Source organism: Vombatus ursinus, unplaced genomic scaffold, assembly GCF_900497805.2.
Source record: "Vombatus ursinus unplaced genomic scaffold, bare-nosed wombat genome assembly UNPS02014773.1, whole genome shotgun sequence".
NCBI classification, from domain to species: Eukaryota; Metazoa; Chordata; class Mammalia; order Diprotodontia; family Vombatidae; genus Vombatus; species Vombatus ursinus.
The window spans coordinates 21,378,229-21,405,255 of NW_020954551.1; the positions used below are offsets into that span (position 1 = coordinate 21,378,229).

At 36.9% G+C, this 27,027-nt stretch overlaps 1 protein-coding gene across 1 annotated transcript in view; it reads right to left on the reverse strand.

Annotated features, from left to right (window-relative positions):
• The window catches only part of CNTN3 (contactin 3), a 426,853-nt gene that overhangs the window by 76,086 nt on the left and 323,740 nt on the right, over positions 1-27,027 (reverse strand). Inside the window, exons 7-11 of the mRNA XM_027863878.1 lie at positions 26,380-26,482; positions 25,619-25,803; positions 12,507-12,643; positions 10,397-10,526; positions 8,115-8,265 (exon numbers count right to left, since the gene is read on the reverse strand). Coding sequence (XP_027719679.1) covers positions 8,115-8,265; positions 10,397-10,526; positions 12,507-12,643; positions 25,619-25,803; positions 26,380-26,482 — 706 coding nt within the window. The remainder of the gene's footprint in view (positions 1-8,114; positions 8,266-10,396; positions 10,527-12,506; positions 12,644-25,618; positions 25,804-26,379; positions 26,483-27,027) is intronic.

A 27,027-nucleotide genomic window follows, 5' to 3' on the forward strand; every position in this document is an offset into this window, starting at 1 on the left:
CATGATTTGCACTCAAGTTCGTTTGCATTCCCAGTGCCTCACTCAAATGCCTGGCACAGAATTCACTTAATAAATGCTGTTGGAAGTCAATTCAACTAGCTCTTATTAAGTGCCTACTTTTTGCCAGATGTTGGAGTTACAAAGACAAACTAAATAGAACCAAAGCAAACCAAACCAAAGTACAACAAGAGGGAAGCCCTCAAGGAGCTTACATTCTATCGGATAGGAAAATTAGACTAATACAATAAAAAAAAATAGGAAGAGAGACTAACCCTGTGATTTTACTGAAATAGAGAATATTATGGTGAAGAAACTCTTCCTACTAATGCAGATTGGTACCATCTCTACAACTTAAAGCCTTACAGTGTTTCTCAGAGCGTTGAGAGGTTAAGAAATTTGGTTAGTGTCAAAGAGCCAATAACTGTCACAGACTAGATTTAAACACAGGTCTTCTTGAGGCTGGGTTTCTATTCACTATACCATGCCATCTCTCTAATACAAGAATACATAGACTAAAGTTTTGTGATTTTTTTTTCTGATGTAGAAACATAGTTGATTAGGCAAATCAATAAATACAGGAAACACTGATGCAAGGTGAGAGAAGTATTATCCTTAAGTTCAAGGTATCTGTCTTCTTTGACACTTGAATAAGAAAAGCTATGAATAAGGTCTGTCTTTCTCTAAGTCATGCTAGACTGTCACACACTCGACTGTAATTCCACATGACCCCAAGCTTTTACAACACAGGGGTCAGTGAATCACACTTGGGAACAAAGCCTGTTGTAGCTAGCAGGGTGCTCAAAAATGGCAGATTTTTTTTTTCATCAGTAAATGCATATAAAGGGAGAAAAACATCCCATTGTACCATTTCAGATTGTACCATTTCTCTGTCTAAAGCAGAGACCAGACCACAGTATACCTAGAATGAAATTTCTTCCTGCCTAGCCACAGATTATAACTTAGTAATAACTCTTTTCAGCTCAGGTAATCAATAAGCTTTTTTTCCCCTCAGACACCACAAAATAGCAGGCAATAACTTGCAACACCACAATTAAAAAGTGTTTTCCATTTTATACAATTCTATGGGTTATATAATTTGACCTAATGTAATAAATTTTATGACCCATTTTCTATTTTTCTTAGAAAATAGAAAGTTTAATTGATGCATTTTGGTTTTTCAGACTATAATCATTTCCTAATTACCACCCCCTTGTAACAAAGAAAACCAGTTAAGTCATTTGGCACCTTCAGTCCCCAGCTTTTTCACCAAAATGAGAGAAGTATCTTTTATTACCTATCCTCTGGAACCAATATTGTAAGTTCCTTTGACTTGGAATAGACACTTAAGAAATCTATTTCATCACTTGTATGAGGCAGGCCAAACTCCTAGAAGTCAGTGATTATTTTAAAATATTTTGTATGTTTACACATATGTGAACATGTATCTATATATGTATATGCATGATATACAAAATAATTGTAGGGAATTAAATCAGACAAAAATATTTACATTCCTATTTAAATACACACATCCTTAAAGCCTTAAAGAAATAGTTAGCTAGATATTCAAAAACATTGACTAATCTTATATTTCTTTCCTATTATTTTTTCCAGACTAGGTCTCCTCTATGTTGTCCAGGCTGGAAATCAGAACCTATTCACAGGTCCAATCCCATTCTGATTGGCAAGAGAGCTTCGACCTGCTTCATTTTTGACCTTGGTTTGTTTGCCCTTCTGTGAACAAGCAGGTGGCCCATGGCTCCCAGAAGGCTCACCATATTGATGCTGTATTTAGTGGAGACACACAATTGACTCCGCACCCACTGCAGTTCAGAATCAAGGAATTCACTCGCACCAACCTCCTCCCAGGAGCTGGAATTATGGGCTTAAACAGTGTCTGGAACCTATTATTCTTTTTAAAGAATTTATATGACCATATATTTGTGACACTGATTCATCATCATCATCATCATCAACAACAGCTAGTGTGTGTGTATGTATATGTAGACACATACATTTATCACTCTAAGGCTTTCAATGAACTTAACATTAGTTTCTACACTTGTTTTTCATAACACACAACAGATTTTATTATTATACCCATTTTACATATGAGGAAACTGAGATGACAGAAATTAAGTGTTACACCCAGGATCACAGAGTGTTTGAGGAAGGATCGGAATCATAGCTTCCCATTTAATAAGCAATATAGTCACAGTAAGACTACATTCCTAACACTCTTTTTTATAATTATTATATTTGACAAAAAAGGGAGCCATCTAACTTTTTAAAGGATAAGTTTATTTTGAGCTCTTAGAAAATAACAGGTACTGTTAAAATAATTCTTTAAAATTTGCAGGGTACTTTACATATATATATATAATAATTTGCTAATCACAATAGCCCTTTGAGGTATTGTTATATCTATTTTTCAGGTGAGAAAATTAAGGTTCAGAAGAGTTAAGTGATTTTTCCACGGTCTCACATCTAAGTAATTGCGGAGGTTGGATTGGACCCTATATTTTTATTGACTTCAAATCCAAAGTTCTACTCTCTAAAAAGACGGAGCATTCTCACCAGAAAGGGTTGGTATGTTCAAAATCAATCAACAAACACTTATTAAATGTTACTGTGTACCAATCACTGTGCAAAAAAAAAGAAGCTTACATATTGGGGGAGTGAGGTGAATTTTATGGAAACAATTGAGTAGAATGGAAATGAATTGTATAAGGAATATATTACAAAGCAGAGCGACCAAATACACATTTTGAGGAGGTGATCCATTGAATATGAGAATAAATAGGAATTAAGGGTACTGTTTTCTATGTCAGCAATGAACTGGATTGTGAACTGGACCTTTGTGGACCTTTCCAATTCTAAACCCATTGTGATCTTATAAATTAAGATTCCACAAAATTTTAAGATTCATTAACGATCTTTCCCTAGCTATATCATTAACACTGATGAAAGATTTATTTTTTAAAGGCAAAATAAGTAGGTAGGATTTTATAAGATTTATAAGATTTTTTATAAGACTAAAATACCAAATCAGAGTTATTAAAACTATGAGTAGTCATTCTAGGTAGGAAATCGCAGTGATTTTACAAAGCCTGGCTTTGACAATCCATCCTAACAAGCATTTATTAAGTTCCTACTCTATGCAAGGCAGGCGAAAAGTGCTGCAGGCTACAGAGGCAATAAAGAAAACCAATCCTTGCTTCCAAGGGGCTCCCGTTACTGAGGGGGGGGTGGAGGAAGCAGTAAGAACACGGGCACAGATGAGCATAGAACTGAATGTTGGGGGAAGACAAAGCACTACCAAGAAAGGGGGCCATGCTCCAAAGGAGAGGCAGCTCTCCACATGTGCCCAGTGCAAGGAGCTGGCTCCATTGACCAACATACAGTAACTTATAGATGCTTCTCAGTCACAGATGCAGTAACAGGTTTTACAGGCCAAATAAAGCCCAGGGCTGCCTTAGGTTGGGCATGGCTGTGACCTTGAGCATGTCATCTCCTTGGGGCCTTGGTTTCTCCAACTACAGAAAGAAAGGTTTTACCTAGAGGACCTTTTCCAGTTCCCTTTAATCTTAATATCTTCCCTCTGAAACTTCCTCCAATTTAATTCTGCATTAAACTAATTTGGACAAAGTTGTTCATATGCTTTTTCCCCCATTAGACGTGGAGCTCCTTGAGAACAGACATTTTCTTTTTTTTTCTTCTTCTTCTTTCCTTTCTTTGTATCCCCAGGCTTAACACAGTATCTGGCACATAGTAGGCACTTAAGAAATGTTTATTGATTGATGACCTCTAAGGCAGCTAGGCACTAGGCCTGGAGTCAGGAAGACTCATTTCCCTGAGTTCAAATCTGACCTCAGACACTAACTGTGTGACCCTGGGCAAGTCATGTAACCTCGTCCGCCTTAGTTTCTTCTTCTGTAAAATAAGCTGGAGAAGGAAATGGCAAACCACTCCAATATCTGTGCCAAAAAAACTCTAAAAGGGGTCATGAAGAGTTGGACAGGTCTGAAATGACTAAATATCAACAACAATAACAACAAGGTCCCCTGGGTCTATGAAACATAGCTTCAAAGGTATGAACACAAAAGGTAGAACTCAGCAAGGATTATTTGCAATTCTTGCTTTGAGCTGGGGTTGTTAAAAAGCCACAAACAATAAGCATCTATGCACTTTTTCTCTGGAATGGGTTTTAGCCCCTAAGGTATTCGTTGCTGCACAGGCTGCTAGACTGAGGTTCAGTGCATCTAATTACGACTAAAAACAAGCAGGCTATTCTTTGAATCTCTTCAGGAGAAAAAATGGAGAAATAAAATATTTACCCATGAAAGCCATATGACTTCAAACATCAAACTGAATGGTTCCCTTTGTGAAGAACAAGCAAATGAACTCCAAGGATGCTTAAAATAGGGGAAGTTGTGATGATGATGATGATGATGATGACAATGTGCGTGTGTTCATGTGTGCATATGTGTGTGTGTTTTCTGGGTTTTCTGGGGGTGCATATTTGTTTTTCTTTTACAATATATTAACTAAAGTAACTAATATATTATCTTTGAGCACTGAACTTTACTGCTTATTAATGAAGGCTTCAATCTTTTCTAGAAAACACAGATCTCAGTATTTCCCAGACCACTCCATTGAGTCTCAACTGAGCACAAGAGGAAGGTGTCTTTTGTGGCATACCTGCATCAACTGCTGTGACAATCAAGTGAGCTAATGGATGTAAAGCACTTTTCAGACCTTGAAGCACCACTTAAATGATAGTTATTAAGCATAGTGGGGAGGCAGATGGCTTGGAGGCCAGGAAGACATGAGTTCAATATCTGCCTCAAACATGCTAAGTGGGTGACCCTGGGCAAGACACTCAACCTCTCAGTGCCCCCCTCCCAGTTAATTCTTAAAAAAAAAAACCACTTTATCCATCTATCTATCTATCTATCTATCTATCTATCTATCTATCTATCTATCTATCTATCTATCTATCTAGGAGGCCATTGGGGTTAAGTGACTTGCCCAGGGTCACACAGCTAGGAAGCTGATTTGAACTCAGGTCCTCCTGACTCCAGGGCTAATGTTCTATCCCTCAGTTAATTCTTGAAGATGATAAACTGCAGAGAAAATACCCCTCCCTATCACTAGAGGGGATTTCCTCCCTTGGGAGTACTCTATACTAAAGAAATCCTAGCTATGGTCCCTAATCTCACCCCATGATTTCATCCATGTGGGAACTCTCTTCACCAAGGCTGATATAACCCATCAGTAGCTTCCTAAGCCTTAGAGAACCGTATGAGGTACAAAAAGATTGAACAACTTGCCCATGATCACAGAGCTTTGCATCAGAATGAATGTTTGAAGCCAGTGATTACAACTCCATCCTGCTTCTCACTACAGTAATACACTAAGTTAATTCAGGATTCTACCCCTTCATAACTTGTATTTTTCATTTTTGCTGGAACTCAATTTTTTTTTTAACAACCCAAGTCTTTATAGATATTGAGAAATAACCGTGTTGACAATATGTGGCAATGATGTTTACAACAGCTAAGAAGGCAAAGGTTTTATGAGAACATTCAAAACCTTTAGGGGCACCCATATCCAGAAAAAATTGTGATCATTGTGATCATAAACAGTGTGATAAAAGTCATTGTTGCCTACCAAGAAAAGTTTGCTTTAAGATGTCAATCTCCCAATTGCTCTTAAAGTCTTAGTACGTCATGAGTACTTTCCGGACCCAAAAAATTCACCACCTGGTAGTGTACCTTCTGGGAATGAACCTCTCAGAACTTAGTGAGGTTTGTTCAAACACATATTGGACCTATTCTGCACAACTTTCCAGCTTGATAGGACTTTCAGAACTTACAAAGCCACTGGCATCAGTGACTTTCCATGACAGGAGGCATCAGTTTGGGAGAGGGGAACTCATAGGCATTAATTGTGTATTATCAAATTAATTTACTGATTGGTTTCCCTGATTCTAGTATCCAATCCATTCTCCACACAATCAATATCCCCCAAACTGAGCTCTGAATATGTTACTCTCTCACCAGAAAATCTTCATTGGTTCCCAAGTGTTCTAGGATAAAATACAGATTCCTTAAACTGGCATTTAAAGCCCTCTATCTTCTTTTTCAGTCTATTTTCATATTATTCCCCTTCCTTCACTCTGTTTTACTCCAAATGGCCTGCTAGCTGATCCCAGTATGAGACACACTATCTCTGCTCCTAGTGGCTTTCCATATCTGGAATGCACTTCTTTCTCCCTTCTGTCTTATAAGAGATCCCTATTTCCTTTAAAATACATATTCTCATATACCTGGATTCCCCAATTATTAATAATCTCTCCTTCAAATTACTTCATATTATTTGGATAGACTTTGTATTCAATTACCCTGTGTGCATGTTACATTCCTTTCTTCTCACAGTAGTTCATAAGCTTCTTAAAAGTGGGAAATGTTTGCTTATTTATTTTTCTTCTTTCTTTTGCTTTTGTATTCTTATTCGATTTTCCTTTCACATTTATTTTACGCTTGGATCTCATCTTCAGTTAGCATAATCATTAAACTGAAAGACCCTGGTCACCCCAATATTAAAAAAAGGACAGCTCTACTAGATTACCTCTAAAATCCTTTACAGGTATAGTACTGGAGGCCCTGGGATAATAATAACTGACATTTCTACAGCAGTAGAAACTTTTCGGTTATATATATATATATATATATATATATATATATATATATATATAAAATTTATATGTGTGTAGGTGTACATATACATATACATCAGATCTTTGGAGTTTGACAACTCTGGTTATATTACAGTTATTATTATTCCCATTTTCTACATGGGCAATCTGAGGCTCAGGGAACTTAAATGATTTCCATCTGATGGCATAACCAGTAAGTAGCAGAGGCTGGATCAGAATCCACATCTTGCCAAATCTAAGCCTACCACTCCATTGGCCATACCAGGATGCCTCTCTATCTGGGATATTTGAGTGCTAACTCATTCTCCAACTACTTGCTCAGCATCTTTGAACAAATGCGTAATTTCTGCATCAGGTTTGTAAATTGGTATAACAAAGTCTGCCTCTCCCAGGAGAATGTTGGGAAGAGAAGAAGTACTTTGAATTCTTTGGGACAAAATTATTGTATAATAGACTGGATTGGTTCTGTTCAGGAATTTTTTTTTTTCACTTAAAGAAATAGCAAGTTGGAAGATTGCTGAAGTACATTAAAACAAAGGCATTCTTAAAAATTCATTTCTTAAGAAGAACATTTTGCACATCTTCTACAATCCAAGGCCCAAAGGATCTGGACTTTCTTATTGAGATGAAGGAGTTCAGGAGTGAATCATATTGTCACGTGAGTCCCTATTTACTCTCCATGTAATTCTCTATTTAGATGTGATAAATCACTAATTCCTGACCCTGAATTCTGATTCCATCAATTATAACCAAGATTGTAACTTTGGTCATAGGATCATAAATTGTGAGCTGAAGAAGACTTCAGAGACGCAGTCCTCTAAAGATGAGGAAACTGCGGTCTAGAGAAGGTTACATAGGTAACAAGTAAGCAGATCAAGGATTGGAACTCAGGTCCTGTGACTCCAACTTCAGCACTCTTTGCACCAGTTCATGATGCAGTAGTGACTTCTCCAAGTTCACAAGGTCAATAAATAGCAAAGCCACGTCTCAGAATCTAAGTCTTCTTACTGCTTGTTAAATTGAATCTCTAGTCATTTCGTAAAAAGGCTCTGCTCCCCAGAAAAGGGCTCAGTCAGAGGCAGCACAGTCCAATGAGAAGAACTCCTGCTTTAGAGTTAGAATACCAGGTCTCAAATCTCAGCTCTGCTACTGAATATCTGCATGACTTTGGACAAGTCAATTAACATCTCTGTATCTCAGTTTCTTCAGCTTCAAAATGGGAGGTTTAGACTAGATGAACTCTAAAGGCCCTTCTCCCTCTAACATTTTATGATCTTGATTTCTACAAATAACAATCAAGGAAACTGAGTACCATTAAGTAAAGTAAATTCAACATAGATTAAAAAAAAAAAAACAGAAGTCAGAAAAATCAATCCTTTGGGAAACAGAATACCTTTCACTTGATTGCAGGACCTCATCTCCTTTCTTCCAGGAGCAATGTGCCTTGGGAGATGCCTTTGGTTTACAATCAAATATAACCAGGCTGCCTATTTGAACCTGAATCAGCTTCTTCATTGGGTTCTTAGAAAAGTCTGGAGCAGACGCTGATGACAAAGAAAGAATAGAAAAGAAAAACAGCTCAAAATGATTTTATTTTTAAGTTAATTTTACAAATTTTAGTTTGAAGATGAATGGCAAGGTTGTAGAATCACTATGTGGGTCCAGCTTTTACACACCACTCCACCCTTGCAAATATATTGACGCCTTTGCCATTGTAGAAAACACATTTACCAATAACTTTGCAGTTGCTATCCCAATTCTAAAAGCAAATACCTAGAATACCAAAATGCAATAGAATAGTGACAAGAATCAACTAATCAAACAAACAACCAAACAATCAATCAAACAAGAAGGATTAATTATGTTCCTAGTAGTGCCAGGCACTGTTTGGCATGAAGGATTAAAATTTAAAAAAGAAAAAGAAAAAAGAAATCTCTAAGGGACCAAAGGTAAATTAGGGTTAAGAAATACAATTTAAGATAAACCAGGAATTGTTCCATATCCTAACTGGTGAAAAATTATCTTCAAATATATCAGTATAGTTTTTTTTTTTAAACAAGGGTTTGGATTGTAGAAGGCACTAGCAGGGAGAAAAAGTGGATTGTGAATTGAAAACATTAAATCAAATTTTTAAATATCCATATACTTCCTACAACTATTCCTTATTTTTAGTGGACTATGATTTCTTTTGTATAAGGAACTCCCAGTGAAGAAAGTCCCTCTACCTATGCAAATCAGCAATGTTCTGCAACTTAGAGTTTAAAGGTTGTCTAGAGCAGCAATTAATTATGGCTTCTTAATGAGAGTGCCTAGAATAGAGTCTCTCTTTGATAATTAAGGGCCTCAGGGTCATTATTCTGGATATAAATTATCTTTGCATGTCACTGTAGATCAGAGAATGATAGGATTTAGAAATGGAAGGGATTTTAGATGGAGAAAGCAGAATACCATAGATTGAATCCACTGGTCTCATGGCGTATCTTAGAATTTTGCTTTGACTGATTTTTTTCTAAATCTTTGATTGTTCAGTCTGCCACTAAGTTTATTTAATTTCCCCTAAAATAAAAGGCAGAAGCATTTTTTGTGTAGCAAAAACACTGGAAGCAGACTAAGTGCCTATTCAGCGACTTGGGACAGGTGAACAAATTGTAAGAGATTAAGGTAATGTGAAAAATTGTCACAATATTCATAGAAATGACAAATATGAGGAGTTTAGAGAAACACAGTTAGACCTGTATGAGTGAATATCAGACAAAAGTAACCAGAAACAGGAGATCACAAAATAAAATGCCTACAATAATGTATATTAAAAACAATGCTAAAAGCAAGGTGAGAGCGTACCTGATGTGGCTTGTAGTATCACTGGATCACAAGTTTTAGGTCTGACAGAGACCTAAAAGGATCATCTGATTCAATTTGGTCAAAAAATGTTAAGCATCTTGCCCAAGGTCAAATAGATAAGAAGTGGCCCTATATTATTGCCATCAATGAATGAAAAGATTACTATGGAGGTAGATTTGGTTATACAGTTTTCTTTGTTACAATGGGTGTGTGTGTGTGTGTGTGTGTGTGTGTGTGTGTGTGTGTGTGTTTGTGCATGAGAGAGAGCAAGAGCGAGGGTGAGAGAGAGAGAGAGGGAGAGAGAGGTAGAAGATGAGGGGGAAATGACTACGGTCTAAAAACAAAAAAAATAAAATAAAATAAAATAATAAACTAGGGAAAAATCAAGGGAAAACAATTGAGTATCCTGCTCAGTTGAGTTCTGGTTAACTGAAATTTTACTCCTACTATCTATGTCTGTAACTGTCTATGATGATATTGTCTATGATATGAGACATAGTTTCTCAAAGACGAAGAGAACATTGCCTTCACATCCTATAATTAGTATTCATCTTTGGATTTCTCTCCAAGTCACTGTTTCTACTACTGTTCCGTCATTAATAATTTAGCTGCGTATTCTCGCTTCAAAGCAATGAATGATCAGGCCGTAAATATCCTGGATTTTTATAGCACATGAGTTAGAGCTGTTACCAAACACTTCACTGCAATGGATTAAAAAGAGAGATTTATAATACCTTAGTCCATAGTCACATTTGAAAGGGTTAACAAATTAAGATGATAAACCTGTAGCATGAAAAGCATTTTTTTTTAAAATACAAAGAAAATGCATCTTACCAACAACTTTGAGTTCCGCGCTGGAATAGACGAGCCCATGTTTGTTTTCTGCTATGCACTGGTACATGCCAGAATCATTCACGTTTAGGTCTGCTATTGAAAGGGCCCCATTTTCTAGCTGTACTCTCTCCTAGGCAACGGAGGGGAAATGTCTTTATCACAGTATGCTTTAACAAAATAAAAACAAGAACCTTTGAAAACTTTACCTTGGATCTAATCTATCCCAGATTTCTCTCATTTATAAACTTACACAAGATCACCAAAGCATCTCCTTTGACTGTGTAAATTGACTCGAGTTCTCGTTTAAACCAGGAAGCCAATTAACCTTTTGCCAATGAATTGGAACTGGTCCTCTGAAGCACTAATACAGATATAACAGCCTAAAAGTGAGCAGGCCCTACAACCCATAAAGCACGATCTAGGAATACATGGCATAGACTGGTGACATTCCGACTAATTTTCCTGTCTCATTAATGTCCCCAACTTCCAAATAGAAAGTGCCACAAGCTTCAGCATTCCTATTCAGGCAAGGAGTAAGGAGTTTCTTTGCTATTCTTTCAACATGCAAGTTGAAGGCTGGGTAAAAACTAGGTACATGGAACAAAAGATACTTAACTATGGAGACCATGAATATTTATCAAGGTGTTTATGGAGTGTGAAATATAGACAAGTGCTATGCCTGAGGAGCTGAAGGAGCAAGGTTGGGTTAGCACTAAAAGCAAACACCCCAGCATAATTAAAAAGTGCATAGAATAAGTGGTTGAGAAAACAAATGCCAAAGTATAGGAATTGCTGAGTGATAGACATATTAATTTCTGCTGCAATCCAGCTAAGGGATAGGACTGGAGAAGGAAAATATGTATTTATTCTTCATTACTGGTCGAATTACTACAAGCTAGTAGACTCTTTATAGAAAGCAGTCTGTAGTTTGCAGGAAAAGTCACAAAATTGATGATCCTCTCTGACCTAATAATGATATTGTTGGAATTATAACCTGAGTATGTTCTTTACAGCAAGTAGTGCTACCTGCTCAAAGATATTTATAACAGCAGTCAATTCAATTTAAAAGAATGTTCATTAAGATCCTATTTTGTGCAAAGCACTGTACCAGATGGCATCAGTTCTAATTTCAAAAATTAAAATAAAAAACACCAAGAATTTAAAAGAAATAGGAAGGTGTACATAATTGATGTGCAGTTTCTTGTACAATCATCTTTTTTTCTACTATACTATGTTATAAAAATGCCTGTTTTATTTCTTAAGTTCAGAACAAAATGGATAAAAAAAAGAACACCTTAATGCCTCTGACTATATTATGATAAAAAAAAATGACTAACAAATGCTTTGATTTTTCTGCGCAGACTTATAATTTCATAGGTGAGCAAATCTACTCTATCGATGCTGATGAACAATAACTCTGCAGGTTATGGTTTTAAATTATTGCCTGGGATCCTGAGAGATGAAGCCACTTGCTCAACTCATAGCAAGGATGTAGCAGAAGCAGATCTTCAGAAGAAGATTCTATCTGAATCTAACATTGCCTTCTACGTACGTTACCTCTTCAAAGATATTATGACACATTACCCAAATGGGTACTATAATGCCATCATGATTAAATATAAACCATATGGAGGAATGTGGGAATACCTTTGTGAAATAACACTAAGCAAAGAAAAAAAAAAGATGAGGTTCACGTTAACTCTAATTACTGGAGCGAAAATGGAAAAACAGAATATTGATTCACTTCAGTCTAAATTCTTATGAATGCATTTTATATGTAGGAATGCATTTAGGTAATTCAAGTAATTACAAAGCAAGTTGAATGGGTTGTATTAATGTTTTATATTAAGTTTATGGTAAATATTTTTATTAAACACATTTTATGTTGGAGATTTAAATCAATAATTTAGAATCATATCCTTCTCATAAGCTTATTTGAGTAAAGACCTCGGTCTTGACGGGGCAAACCCTTGCTTTCATATCCTGCCTACTTATTGAAGTGTAAGCAAAAACCTGAGAAAAATCAACAGTTTTGAGCAACCACTTCCCTAGTAAAGCTTCCAGAAACCATTTAATGTGACAGGAGGGAAGATGAGTCAATCCACTTTACCTCCACCACCAGGCCATCTCCGTTCTTCAGCCATCTGTAGGATGGCTTAGGTTTACCACTTGCCCGGCATTCCCAGTACAAATTGTCCTCCACGGCAGCTTCTACATCCTTTATCATCTGAACCCAGTGAGGTTTTGCTGCAACCCCCCCCCCCAAAAAAAGAAGAATTAATATTCAAATGAAATTTCAAAAACTTATTGTGGGAAATACTCAAGATCACAAATAATAGGTGAAAAGAAGTACAGAGCACATAGATTACAATTTATTCTCACACTTCCACATACAGCAAGAAATTCACAGCTTTTTCTCAAGAATTATACTAATCCTTCTGAATTCATCCTAATTTAATCATTTATATTTTCTAAAATGTTAAATGCCAAAATAATATTCATGTGAGTGTTCAAAGTGGGGCAACTCAGAGTCATGACCTCATTTGAAGACATCGGGGGTCCTAGTTTGGTTTTTCTTCTTTCTCCTTCATTCCTAACAATTACAAGGTGGCAAGAAAGACATGAAGCAATAGAATGAGAACCCAGTGACTTTCCTAAATTTTACAGGTTTTTAGGAAGTAGTCACATATACTTTCTACTCTTGGGTTGCTGCCCAATGCTTTTTGGAATCATTGCTGTGGAAAGGGAAGAAGAGAAGGGACACAGGATCCATCTTGATGTTTCTGTGTCCCTTATCATTGGACAGTTGAATGATGCACTGTCAAATTAAATTAAAGCTGTGATGGTTGATCTAAAACCTACTCTAATTAACCCACGCAAATGACATTAAATCATCAGAGAGAAGAGAATTTTCTTTTCTCCTCTGTTTCTGCTTGTCTCATAATTATTTGTTGGGTTCTATTACATAAAATCCCCCTACATGTGTGCCTGACATCTACCAGAAGATAGATGTGCTGATAGCTAGACTTGACTTTTCTTCCCAAAGGGATTTTGAACTGCAAGATCACAGTGAGTGACAACTTACAATTCATTGCTTGAATGGCGGCAGATATCAGTCTTAATTATGCACTTAGATTTAACATCCATAGGGAAGAAACTTCTATAGCTCAAGAAAAGTATTTCCCCCAAGTTAGAAATAACTCTTAATTAAATGCAAGCCAGAGAACACTTTTCTTACCTCTGTATGAATTAAAATCAAAGGAGGAAAAACAGACAGATCAGCAGAATTTGAATGATATGATTTTTTTTTCCCCTCAAGGGGAGAAGGAAAAAAAGTAACTCATAACTTTAAATCAGGTATGCAAATCACATAGATCACACATCTCCCTCTTTCCCCCTTACAGGGGGTATTTGGATAATTTTTTTTTTTTGAGAGAGAGGAGTACAACAAGACAGAAATAATGCAAGTCATTCAATAAAAACAGCACATTGTGGCAAGCCTCAGCTCGGGCTTCAGATCCAGCCCTGGTAGGTGAGGAGGCTTATTGGCTTCACATTGCATTATGCATGTACTATGTACTGTGGGATTCACATTTGCATCCTGCATGTGGAGAAACAGTTTATGCATTTTCTCTTAATTGCAACCAAGGGAAGATGTCTTTCTATTTCTATTTTATAAGATTCCTTTTTGCAAATTAAATCAAAATGGAACCATTGCTATATAGCTTTTGGGACCAACTGAGAAGGCTGAAGTTGTATTTTGGTTTTTTTGTTTGTGATTCATTTGAAAATTGACTGTTGCCCACCTTGGACTGCTGACACTCAGTTCTCACCATGTCTGTCATTGGAGTGCATTAATGCCACATTAATATTAAATACAACACACATATTATATGAAGCACCACCAGAAAGGCTGCTTGAAAAGCAGGAAATAAAGTAATACTAGAAATAGAAATAATAATAATATAATAAATATACTAAAATAACAGATATGATACATTAAATATAATAAAATTATACCTAACAATATTCATATACACATAGAATGTTAATAAATGCGTATCACTCCATTTACGCATCTTAAGTACAAAGCAGCATTGGATTTAATTCAATAATGAGAACTCTACCTGCCTTCCTGAGTAACCTCTTCTTTTTCTCCTATAAGTTAACCTACTTCAGAGGTAGAACGGTCCTGCTGTCTCTGTGTGTCTGTGTGTGCACGCGCTACTGACATTTCTTTATGTATTGAACTATTGACAGTGTTTACTGACTAACTTTCTCTTTCCTCAAGAAGCCTTTACAAATTAAGTTTTAAAAAGTTACCACCATTCATCTCCTCCCTCCCACCCCTTACCTGCTACACTGGCTCCTCACCATCCACAGGAAAGCCCCCACAAGAGACCATTCTCTGGAGGAATTTTTGCCCTCAGGCTCCACTCTCCTGATCCATAACTACATCCCCTGCAATATTATTCTGGGAAAATCCCAGACATGCTTCCTCTTATTGCTTCCTCTCAGTTCCTCCACAGTTTTCTCACCTACCACCTTGATAACCTTTAGTCACTCCCTTTTCACATTTCCTTTTCCTACTCTCCCACCAAGAACCCACCAAATAAACGCTGCCACCATTATTGCGTAGGCAGTGGTAACATACTTCCCTTTGCCCCACTCACTATCCTGATAATTTTCAAGTTCCTCTCCCTGGCCTTCAGTCCCCTAAGTGTATAATTTCCACCATTAGAAAGTGAGCTCCTCAAGAAAATGTCTTTGCTTTTTTATATATATTTACATCCCCAACACTTAGCCCAATGCTTGGCACACTGCAAATATTTAATTAATTTTTATTCATTTATCTATTCAGCAATACCTCATGTCTAGGTAGTGGATAGAGTGGTAGGCCTGGAGACAGGAAGATCTGAGTTCAAGTTCAAGTCTGAAACACTAGCTGTGTGACCCTGGGCAAGTCACTTAACCTTGTTCATTCACCTCAGTTTCCTCATCTGTAAAATGAGCTGGAGAAGGAAATGGCAAACCGCTCCAGTATCTTCGCCAAAAAAACCTCAAATGGGGTCATGAAGAGTCAAATATGACTGAACAACAACAGTGTGTCTGGGTCTTCCTCAGACCTAGCCAAATATGTTGAATTTCTTTATGTGCTGTCTTCCTCACTAGAAGCACCTGTGTCTAAGGCAAACTATAAAACCAATGAATAGTCTCTTTTCCTAAAGTCTTCTTAAGTGATTACTTATCACTATCTTTTTCTTGTTCCTCAGGGAGTTCAATTAACTCTTCTATGGACAATATATGGTTGGTATAAATTGTTATTATAGAACTCTGTGACTCGTATCAATCTATAATTTGTAAGTTGCCCAATCTTTTAACAAAATGACAAGGAATAGATGTCCATCTATCTGCTAATCCATGGGTTTCTTGAACCCCAAGGTTTCTCAGCAAAACACTTACCTGGCTAACGAAGCTGAACGTCACAGCTTTGTCTACTCCTTTCAGAATTCTTCTGAGTTAAGGTGACAGTTAATGGGTAAGCTTTCTTCAATTTCTCTCTCAATTGCAAAGTGGATTGATTTTTTTTTGTAACTATATTCTTTTTCACCCTCTGAGGCTCCAAGGCACAAGTCAATGGGTACTTGTAGTTCACGTCCAAACATTAGTAAATATGATATAAAATCTTTGGGGTCATCTCCGGGAGAGTGGTAGGCATATGCTACTCCACTGAGATTTGTGTTTACACTTTAATGTTTCCATCAATGTCCAAAGGAAACATTAGGTTATGGTTATACTACTTAGAATAGGGGCTATTTGTTGTTGTTTTTTTTCCTTTTCTTTCTTTGTATCACCAGTTCTTAGCACAGTGTCTGAGATGTAGTAAGCACTCAATAAATGCTTACTAACTGATGAGGATTTCTTCATTATAGTGAGGTGTAGTTCTTGTTTAGTTAATTATAATAATTACAACAATAATAATAGGTAACATTTATATAGCACTTCCTGTATGATAGGCACTGTTCTAAGCAGTTTAAAATTCTTATGTCATTTGATCCTCACAATAACCTTGGGAGTTAGGCACTATTATTATCCCCATTTTACACATGAAGAACCTGAGGCAGACAGAGGTTATGTGACTTGCCCAGGTACACACAGATATTAAGTGTCTGAGGCTGGATTTGAACACACGTCTTCCTGACTCCAGGTCCTATCCACTGTGTCATCTAGCTGCCCTAATAATTACCAAAGCCAAGGTTTCCTTAAAGCATTTGCTTTCAAAGCCTCTTCCATGTTCAAAATGAATCTTGGAAGGGAGACCAAATATTGAAAATAATAACAATATCAATAATACTAAAAAGATAATAATGGATACAATTTATATAGAGCCTTAAGGTTTATTAAGTTTGTTACATACATTATCTCATTTGATCAATTCCTCTGCCATGATACTTCAGCAATTATGGAACCTTTTATTTATTTCTGCTTAGATAGGCCTGTGCATATCTGGTGAAATGCTCAGTCACTATGAAATTATAGCTCATGCTTACTTTCTCCTTTCAGTGTTAAAAAGTCTGTACAGATGAACTCCAAAGGTTTGCTAGTGTTTATATTCTCCCAGTATAGTGTAAGAGTTGGTGGTACTTTTCTTTGTATGCAACCAGTACAAACCTCACCCGTCGCTGTGATATCTGCAATCATTGTGGGCTAGTGAAATCTGATCTTTATTAGTTCTAAAATACTCTTCTAACCCATATGTTTGAAGTCATCATGTTGAGTTCTTACAGCCTTAACATGATATGCTTTAGGTCGCACCAACTTCTTCTGAATATAGTAGAGGTACTCTACAGTAGACACAGTTGCCCAACTCCAATCTCTGCCATTATGTCAATACCTCACCATCTTTCCTTAGCTATTTTTTCTCTTTGCCAGTCATCCATGGCAAACTGAGCCAAAAGATTTGGTATAAGCTCATACAGATGACCCAAACTCACAGATATAGTTCTATCTGACAGTAATTACACTTCTTGGGAATCCTTGGGTATAAATTTCATTTCTTCCTTAAGTAGTGCCATGGTGGGGAAAATGTGACATGACTGAGGAAACAAAGGTTTGATCTTCCCAAACGTAATTATTTATTAAGTAATACATGTCAATTGCCCAACGAACCAGGACCAGACATCCTCAGTTTAGGCCTGGACCCCAAATACAGGGGGAGAGGGATTTTTATGCATTAAAAGCAATTAATCAAATAAGGCTAATTAATTAAAAGGAAACAACACAACATTAGGTAATCTGATTTCTAATTGGATGAAAGATTAAGGACTTTCCAAGTTGGGAGTGGCAAAGTGAACAGGTGCAATTCTCTGAATTCAGAAAGTGGGGTCCTGCTCCCCACAAGTGTCTATAAACAGTCAAAGGAACATAGAAACAATAACTGATTGATCAGTATGGGGCTAGTTTTTAGATAAGACATTTGGGTTACTTAAGATGTATAATTGTTAGAAAACTTGCATCAATCTTTGGATCTAACTAAGTTTCTGGTCAGCATAACCTACGTCCTTAGTTAAGGGTCTCGAAATAGCAGGTGGGGTGGTCCAATTTCCCAGCCATGCATGTCTAGGTTCAAAAATACAATAAAGTTTTCTCTCAATTCCCAAAATCGAATAAATGTATAAATTGTATACATGCAATATATGTATATAACATATGTAATATTATAATAATAAATAATAATTAAATAATTAAAATTAATAAACTTTTCTCACAGGATAGAATTTGGACTAGACCCATAAGTGAATAGAAAGGGAGCCGAACTAGCTTGCCAACTGAATCACAAGATGGAGTCAGTGTGGCTCACTCAATTCCCACAATTAACAACTTGCTATTCTAATCCACTTAACTCCCTTAGTGCTATAGTTTGGGTTGCATATAGCCTTCAAAACAGATCATCAATATCTACGTTAATGATTTGGGCTGGTGATGAATCTGCAACTAGTCAATGTTGCTACCTGTCTCTAGAAAATAATTTCTAATTGGTCACTAGTCCAATTATAAGTGAATGAAGGGGCAGCTAAGCAGTGCAGTGGATAGAGTACCTGCCTTGGAGTCAGGAAGACCCGAGTTCAAATCTGGCCTCAGACACATGACACTTACTAGCTGTGTGACCCTGGGCAAGTCACTTAACTCCAATTGCCTCACCAAAAATAAATAAATAAAATAAAAAAAATAAGTGAATGTACAATTGTCCACTCAAATGTGAAATTTAGTTCCTAACTATGAATTTTTTTGGTGATAGCTTCAACTTCAGAGCTAAGAACCTCAGCATATATACAAAATAGTGAGTCTTCTGGTCACTAGGTGATTGATTGGTGAAGGCAGTAGATTTCTGATGACCGGCATACCTTTGGGTACAATACTTCTCACAAGCCTTTCAAGCTATTATGTATATGCAGAATCAAAGGCTTGGTTCATTCTATATAGTCACAAACTGGTGTATGTGTGATATTTCTTATCACATCTTTAAAAGTTCGTTCATTTTTTTTTTATCTATCCAACAATCTCCAAGTGACTTCAAACGGTTCAGAGTATATTGACATTTCCTGACATGTTTTTGATTCTCTTAAATCATATATCCATGAGTAAGATCATTCATTGTTTTTAGCAGCACTACTAACCTTTAAATCCTACGGGTGGGAGTGAGGGGAAACCAATCTTTAATCTCAAAGGTTCTTTGAAGTCGGTCACTTTAGGAGCATTTCTTTTATTTTTTCCAGTTAGTGATCCCTCTTTCCTATGATACTATATGGCCTACATACTTTTTCAAGGCTTTGCAAAAACTATCTCTTGTCAATCAACAGTTTCAGACCACCTTCTCTAGGTGATGTAATAATTTTATAGTCTCTCTTTGTGTTCTTCCAGTGGCATTCTCATAACAATGAGGTCACCTAGGCCACAAATGCTTCCAAATAATTCATATCTCCAACTCTTTTCTCCATCAGCTGTTAGAAAATAGCAAGCACTCCTGAGTTACCTTGAAACATATTCACAAACTGGCAAGAACTAGTTGAGAAGATAAAAGAATCTCTCTCTCTCTCTCTCTCTCTCTCTCTCTCTCTCCCTCTCTCTCCTGATCACTGCATAAATCCGACACTAGCTAAATCCAACATCCCACATCACAAGAATCTGGATTGCCCAAGAGATAATGCAGAATACTATAGTACTCACACATAGTTATCTTCCCCTGTTACTTCAGAACCATAGCTATAGGTAATGAATGAAGGGCTGCTACACTATATGATAATGCTATTAACCAATAGATTCTTTTTTTTTTCTTTTTGGTGAGGCAATTGGGGTTAAGTGACTTGCCCAGGGTCACACAGCTAGTTAAGTGTCAAGTGTCTGAGACTGGATTTGAACTCAGGTTCTCCTGACTCCAAGGCTAGAGCTCTATCTACTGCACCACCTAGTTGCCCACTGAGCAATAGATTCTTAATGTGATTTGGAAGATCTTCCATCCCAGTTAAAAGAACTTTCTTAGATGCTAATTGATAGGGAGCTAGTAAGGTGCATTTTGTGAACTGATTCTCAGACACATACTGTATACCTCACTCCTGTAGTGAGAACATACCTATTCACCTTTTGAGTTCCCATTTCAACCTATTCTTCCATTTTTTCTGGAAAAGGAGATTCATCAAAGTGAAACAACTTCTCAAGATCTACCCTTGATTTTGAAGTGCTAGTGTTTGCATGATGGTGACTGCTACAATTTGCTTAGATTTTTTTCTGTAATCTGTGCAAGCTGTATGATGATTAAAATGTACAGATATATTGGAGTCATGAAGACTTGAGTTTAAATCCTACCTTGAACACTTGAACCTCTTTTCTCTGTTTGTCTTAGTTTCCTTAACTATAAAATGTGGAAAATAATAGCCATTACCTCCTAGGGTTGTTATGAGGATCAAATGAGATAATAACATTGTTAAATACACCCACACGCACAGACACACACACACACACACACACATAAGAAATCAAATAAGATAATACCATAAAGCACTTAGCACAGTGCCTGGCACACAGTTGGTGCTATATAAATGCTTATCCCTTATTCTCTCCCTCCCCATTAGAATGTGAGCTTCTTAAGAGTAGGGATCATGTTGTTGCTTTTCTTTGTACTCCTAGCATTTAGCATCATGCCTGGCACATAGGAAATACTTAATAGATGCTTGTTGAATAACTGATTGACTAGGGCACTTTAAAGTTAATCAGATGCATGCCAAATATGGGTCATCTTGATCACTTAGACCACCAAGTACTAGTCCTTTTTTACATCACACACTGAGGAAGACTACAAGGAGGTTTTCAGGCCCAGGTCTTCATAAGCCCAAATTCAAACTCTGTCAACTACATCAGCGCCTATGACCTGGGTACTCTATCATACTGCCTCTTAAAAAATGAACTGGAAATGCAAATTAAAACAAGTCTGAGGTACTACCTCACATCTCTCAGTTTGGGTTAATATGACAGAAAAGGAAAATAATAAATGTTAGAGGGGATATGGGAAAATTGGGACACTAATGCCACTCTTGGTGGAGTTGTGAACTGATCCAACCATTCTAGAGAGCAATTTGGAAGATGCCCAAAGAGTTATAAAACTGTGCATACACTATGATCCAGCAATACCATTACTAGGTCTGCATCCCAGAGAGATCAGAAAAAGAGGAAAGGACCTATTTGTACAAAAATATTTACAGCACCTCTTTTTGTAGTGGCAAAGAATTGGAAATTAGGGGGATGCCAATCAATTGAGGAATGGCTGAACAAGTTGTGGTATAGAATTGTAATGGAATATTGCTATTCTATAAGAGATGATGAGCAGGTTGATTTCAGAAAAAACCTAGATGGACTTATATGAACTGATGCAAAGTGAAGTGAACAAAACCAGGAGAACATTGTATACACAGTAACAGCAATACTGTACAATGACGAACTGTGACTGGCTTGCTATTCTCAGCAATGTAGAGTTGCAAGACAGCTCTGAAGGATGTATGATGAAAAATGCTATCCACCTCCAGAGAAAAAAGTAATTAAAAAAAAAAGAATGTTAAAAATTGTCTTTACTTTTTTTGGGGGGGAAATAAAATCTTATTTATTTTTTTAAAAATGAACTGTACATAGCCTTTCAAATGACTCCTAGTAGATACCGCTTTCCATGAGGTCAGATTTACAGGCTGCCCTAGTCACTTTTCTTCTGCCCCCAGTGAAAGCAGGCATTGCTGGGCTGAAAAAGTCCTGAGATGGACAAGTACAATATCCCTCAAGAATGAGATGAGAATGTTCTGTCAGGGCTTTCTTTACATGGAATATTTCACGTTGTTTTAATTTTTATATTAGTTTTAAATCGAAAACATGTGATACCTTGCATGAAACACTCGACATTAGTCTCTAAATTGATAGTTAATTTACGAAATTATGATGTAGGGGCAGACACACCTGGTTCTCTGGGTACTTGCTGCACAGTGGGAAGCCAGGCTCCAATCACACTTTAATAAGACACAGAGAGTACAAAGAAAGAGGTACAGAGGCAGCTGGTTCTGGATGGGGCAGAGGATGGGGTGGTAAAGGTGGGCAGGTAACTTGGGGAAGAGCAGGGGGCGAGGTGGAGAGTAGATTGGTATGTCTCCAGACTATGAGTGGGATGAGGCAAACGTCTTCCCTGTCTGAAGAAGACAGAATGTCTCGTGCTCTTCCTCAACTATCGTTCCCTTTCACCTTGACGTCATGACAGATTGCAGGATTTTGCTACGTAGGATGCTACGGAGGAAAAGGTGCATGAAACAGAATTCAGTGGGTTAACATGCTGAGTTGATGAGAAGTAGGCATAGGTAAGCCCCAACTTTGGCCCAGAAATGCCTCCCTGGATAAACGTAAGCCATTCAGACATGAATTCTGCTACATTGGAAGGGGTCAGCTGTAGATGATATCCTACCTGGAGACAGCTGGCAAGGACTTTCTCCAACAGAAAAAAGGAAGGGAGAATATCTAAAGATAGCAGTACCTGCTACAAAACTTGCATGGTAAGGAGGTTGGGTGACAACCCTAGGAGGCTGAAACAGAGTTCCACACCCACGATACCTCCTTCTGCATCGTCTGTCAGGGAAAAGTTAGAGTGCAGGTAATTTGTTCTGTTCTAGAGCAGGGCTCTTAGGTGTGAGACTGAGCCCAGGAGCTGGGATTTGGCCATTTCAAATGCCTGTGGAATAGGAAAAATGATTTTCCTAGAAGTTAAGTCATACTATTTCAGATCTCTTACTCAACAAACTCTAGTAGATTCCAGTGAGAAACCATTCCTGATACCTCTCACCAACTGCTACTTTCTTCTCCCCAAATTACTTTGAATGTTTTACACACACACACACACACACACACACATCACATCACATGTGTAAATACATCCCTTTGGGGAAAATAATATTTACTTATACATATAGAAGTAAATGTATATTTATTTATATAAATATATCTGTGTGCCTATATACATATGTGCTTATATAGGTAAATGTGTACATATATTTATACAAGTATATAAGTACTCATATATGGATACATAACTATATAGGTATGCTATATAGAGATATAAATATACTGTGTGTATATAGTAATCTATATGCCTATGCAACCATATAGAGATAAATATATATGTATGTATATGTATGTGTGTATATACATATATACACACATATATATACACATATGTTTTCTCAGAGGTAAGGACTTCAGGGATAGAATCTATTTCCTTTTTTTTTTTTTTTAAGGTTCAGAGGACAGCAGTCACTTAATAACTACTTTCTAAGACTGGTCTTCATACCAATCCTAGCTTGCAGAAGATCTTTGCTGTCTGCTAAGTCATGTTCCCAGCAGATGGTTCTAATGCCATACTTGTCATGGGGTGAGCATGGGACATCTGGCAGCACAGAAATACAGGAAGGGACGTCTTCCTTTGTCTCCTTGCACACTGTCCCTTTCTGGGTTATAGAGTCAGAAGTCAGAAAAAGAGTCATAAGTAGTGAGCTTTGAACACGTGGTAAGTTTGGCAAATGCTGCCTTTGGGCATGAAGCTGACAGTCATTTGTAGGGTAAGGTGGGCAGGAAGCCCAGGACACCAACACCATTGCAAGGCTATTTCCTGGGGAGACAGCCTGGGGGGTTGGGAGGGCATAGCAGGGAGGAACTTATCCCAACCCACCATCTGTTAGCTTCCAATTTTAATTATTCGTGTTAACGAGGTGCTAAGCCCTGTTGTTTCTATGCTGATGAGGGGCTTAAGGCCATTCCAATTTGACAATCTCCAAATCTGGATCCCATTAACCCTCCTATGTCACAGCTTTACTCAGAGGCTGCTTAGTGGCCTCTCTATAACTATGTAGCCTGTATCTGGACGAAGGCTATTTTGTTTCTTTTAAATGATAAGAGGGATGTTTTTAAGACTTTGATTGATTGACATGCAGGAGTTTGGGCAAATTGTTGACCAACATATATTAGCTATCAGAGAACTGGCTGTGAAGTTACTAATTCTTAGAAGATTAGGCATTTTTAGACGTATCTGTACATAATCGAGGAGTGTTAGAAATGTTTGTTTTTTTCCCCAGTCAGACACCTATTTCTAGCAGTGTGACATAGTGGATAGAGCGCTGGATTTGTTCTCAGGTGTTCAAATTCCATCTTGGACATTTGTTGTGTCATCCTCAGAAAGTCAATCAATCTCTCAGAGTCTCAATTTCCTTTTCTGTAAAATGGGCATAATAACGAAGCTGTGTGTCATAGTAGACAACGAGGTAGCCTCGAGGTTAAACGAGGTTAAAGTAGGACCTTTGACACACACACAGGCTATGTGACCCATGGCAAGCCACTTAACCCTTCAGTGATCATGGCATCTGTCTAAGACTACAATTTACAAAGCAGTTGTCAACCTACATCGATAGCAGGGATTTTTCTCATTGGGAGTTCTAAATATCAATGAAATCACAGGTATATTTCAAGGAATACAAAACAATAGACTAGAAATAAGGGTAACTTCTATCTCACACAGTTGTAATGATCAAATAAAATACTGTGTGAAAAGTACTTTTTTTTTACAATCCTTAAAGTGCCCTGTTAATTTGAGCTGCCCTTGTTGGCCCCATCATCCTAATAATTATATCACTACAATCCTGCAGAGATCCCTAATTTCCTGCGGAAGTCATGATTTATCCTGACAACCTTTTTACACCTGGCATTATTAGTTATTCCTTATAAAAATCCTGCATGTCATCAAAATACACATCACCATCCAAATGAACCCTCTCAAAGACAATCGCATTTAACAAAATTTGACTTTCACCCAAACCATCAGTCCCATCAGCCTTGCCATACCTCTGATCAGTGATGTATAGACATACACTGTGTTCAAGCTTCAGAACTTTAAGCAACTGTGTCTTGTTAAATCATATATTTGTATTTCCTCCTTCATTTCTTCAATACAGGCTATAGGGATGTGTGTGTATGTATACACACATGCACATGGCAAGAAGGAATTTGAAAAAAAATATTTCTGAAAGACATTTATATGCTTTTACAAACAGAATCTAAATAAGGATATCATCCTTACTGTTCCCAAACCAATAATTTATTGAATAAATTTGTTTACGATTGAAAGACATAAAACAATACCAGATATACTTCTTGGTACCACAAAGCTTGTATGCACTCCACATATAAGCCTGGCTTATGTGGCTATTCTACTGGAAAAATTGTTTTATTTTCAATTCTCTCTTTTCCCCTTAATAAAGACGACAAAGAAACACAAGAAGATACACAAATAATTTCACTATTTAAAGTCTACTATCATTTTTGATATGAAATGATGAGATAAATTGCTATCTGATAAAAATCTTAAAAAGGAGTCTATTGAGATTAATCCTTCTCTTCAAACTCCCAGAATAAAACTGAGTAGGAGTTATTTTTAAACCAAGAGGATATATTACAAGCATACCAATGAATTAGATTATCCTCCCTTAACTACAAATGTATATACCCAATTAAGACTCACCCACAGACGCATAAACCACACACATAGAAGATAAGGATAGTAAGAGACTATTGGAATATTTTAATACATTCCTATCATTTTATGAATAAGGAAACTGGTCTAGAGAAGTAAGCTTGCCCAAGGTCACTTACCATAGTAAGTAAGACGTCCTCTAGCAACATTTTTCCCCCTTGAATTTTCAGCAATACATTCATATAAACCAGCATCCTCCTGCTGAAAATTTGGGATTTCCAGCATGCCATTTGATTTCCTCATTTTAATTTTACTGGAAAATGGCAATCCATCACTTCTTCTCCAGCTGATCTGAGGCACTGGGCTAAAAAGTAGATTATGGGATTTTTTGTATCTTCTAAAAGAATGATCAGAAGCATTTCACGTGAAACAAGGACATATGTTTTGAAAGATAGGAAAACTGGCTTTCCCCACTCCTCCACCCCATATACAACACTTCTGGTATCAGTGAAGAGAGGATATATATAAATTGTATTTTTATAAGTTCATAAGTTTATGAAAAAGTTTATGCATCTTAGAAACACTTTCTCATGTGTAGAAAATATGAAAGGAAACGAACCCCATGCTAAGCACTATAGTATATATGAGGAATAAAAATACAGTGTGGAGAGCCATTAAAGCTTGCAAAATTGGATAAATATATTAATTTGCTTCAAAATTCCTTATAAGATAAAACTAAATAATTTTCATGCAATATATACATACATATATATATATATTTGTTTTTGCTGTTTCATCACTGTCTTTTAGAACTATGGAAACACTTATTGATCAACAAATGAAAAACAAAGGTCAAAATTTCCAAAGTATCATCCTGACTATTCATTAAAATAGGATCTTCCTGACTAAATGACTGGTAAATTCCATTAAAAATACTTACTTTCCAAGGGCAAAGCATTCCAACTTCACTGTTGAACCCTTGGCTGCTGGAAGACTTTCTGGAAATTGAACTTCTATTTTGGGTTCATATTCACCCATCACACCTGCAGATCCACAGTACAAAGTTAGTAGTATGAAACCTCTTTCTCATATTATTTTGAACTCTTTGTGAGTCTGTGTGTGTGAGTGACATTTTATACTAGAGGTGAAGTTCCTAGAGAAGAGTCACTGTTTTTTATTTTCATTTTGTACTGATGATACCGAGGATAGTGCCTTCTATGCAGTATTGGTGCTTGAAAAAAAAATGTTTGTTGAATTGAATGACAGACAAATTGATAGAGGATAGAGATGGATAGTTGGATAGACAGATGGATAAAGATTAGATACAGATAGCTAGGTAACAGATAGATAGACAGATGGATGATAGATGACATAAATAGGCAAAGAGATTGATAGATGATAGATAAGATAGCTAGATATAGATATACATTTAGGAGAGATGATAGATGGATAGATAGATAAATGGATGATGGATGAAAGAGACTGACAGATGATAGATAAGATAGCTAGATGACAGATATACATTTAGGAGAGATGATAGGTAGATAGATAGATAGATAGATAGATAGATAGATAGATAGATAGATAG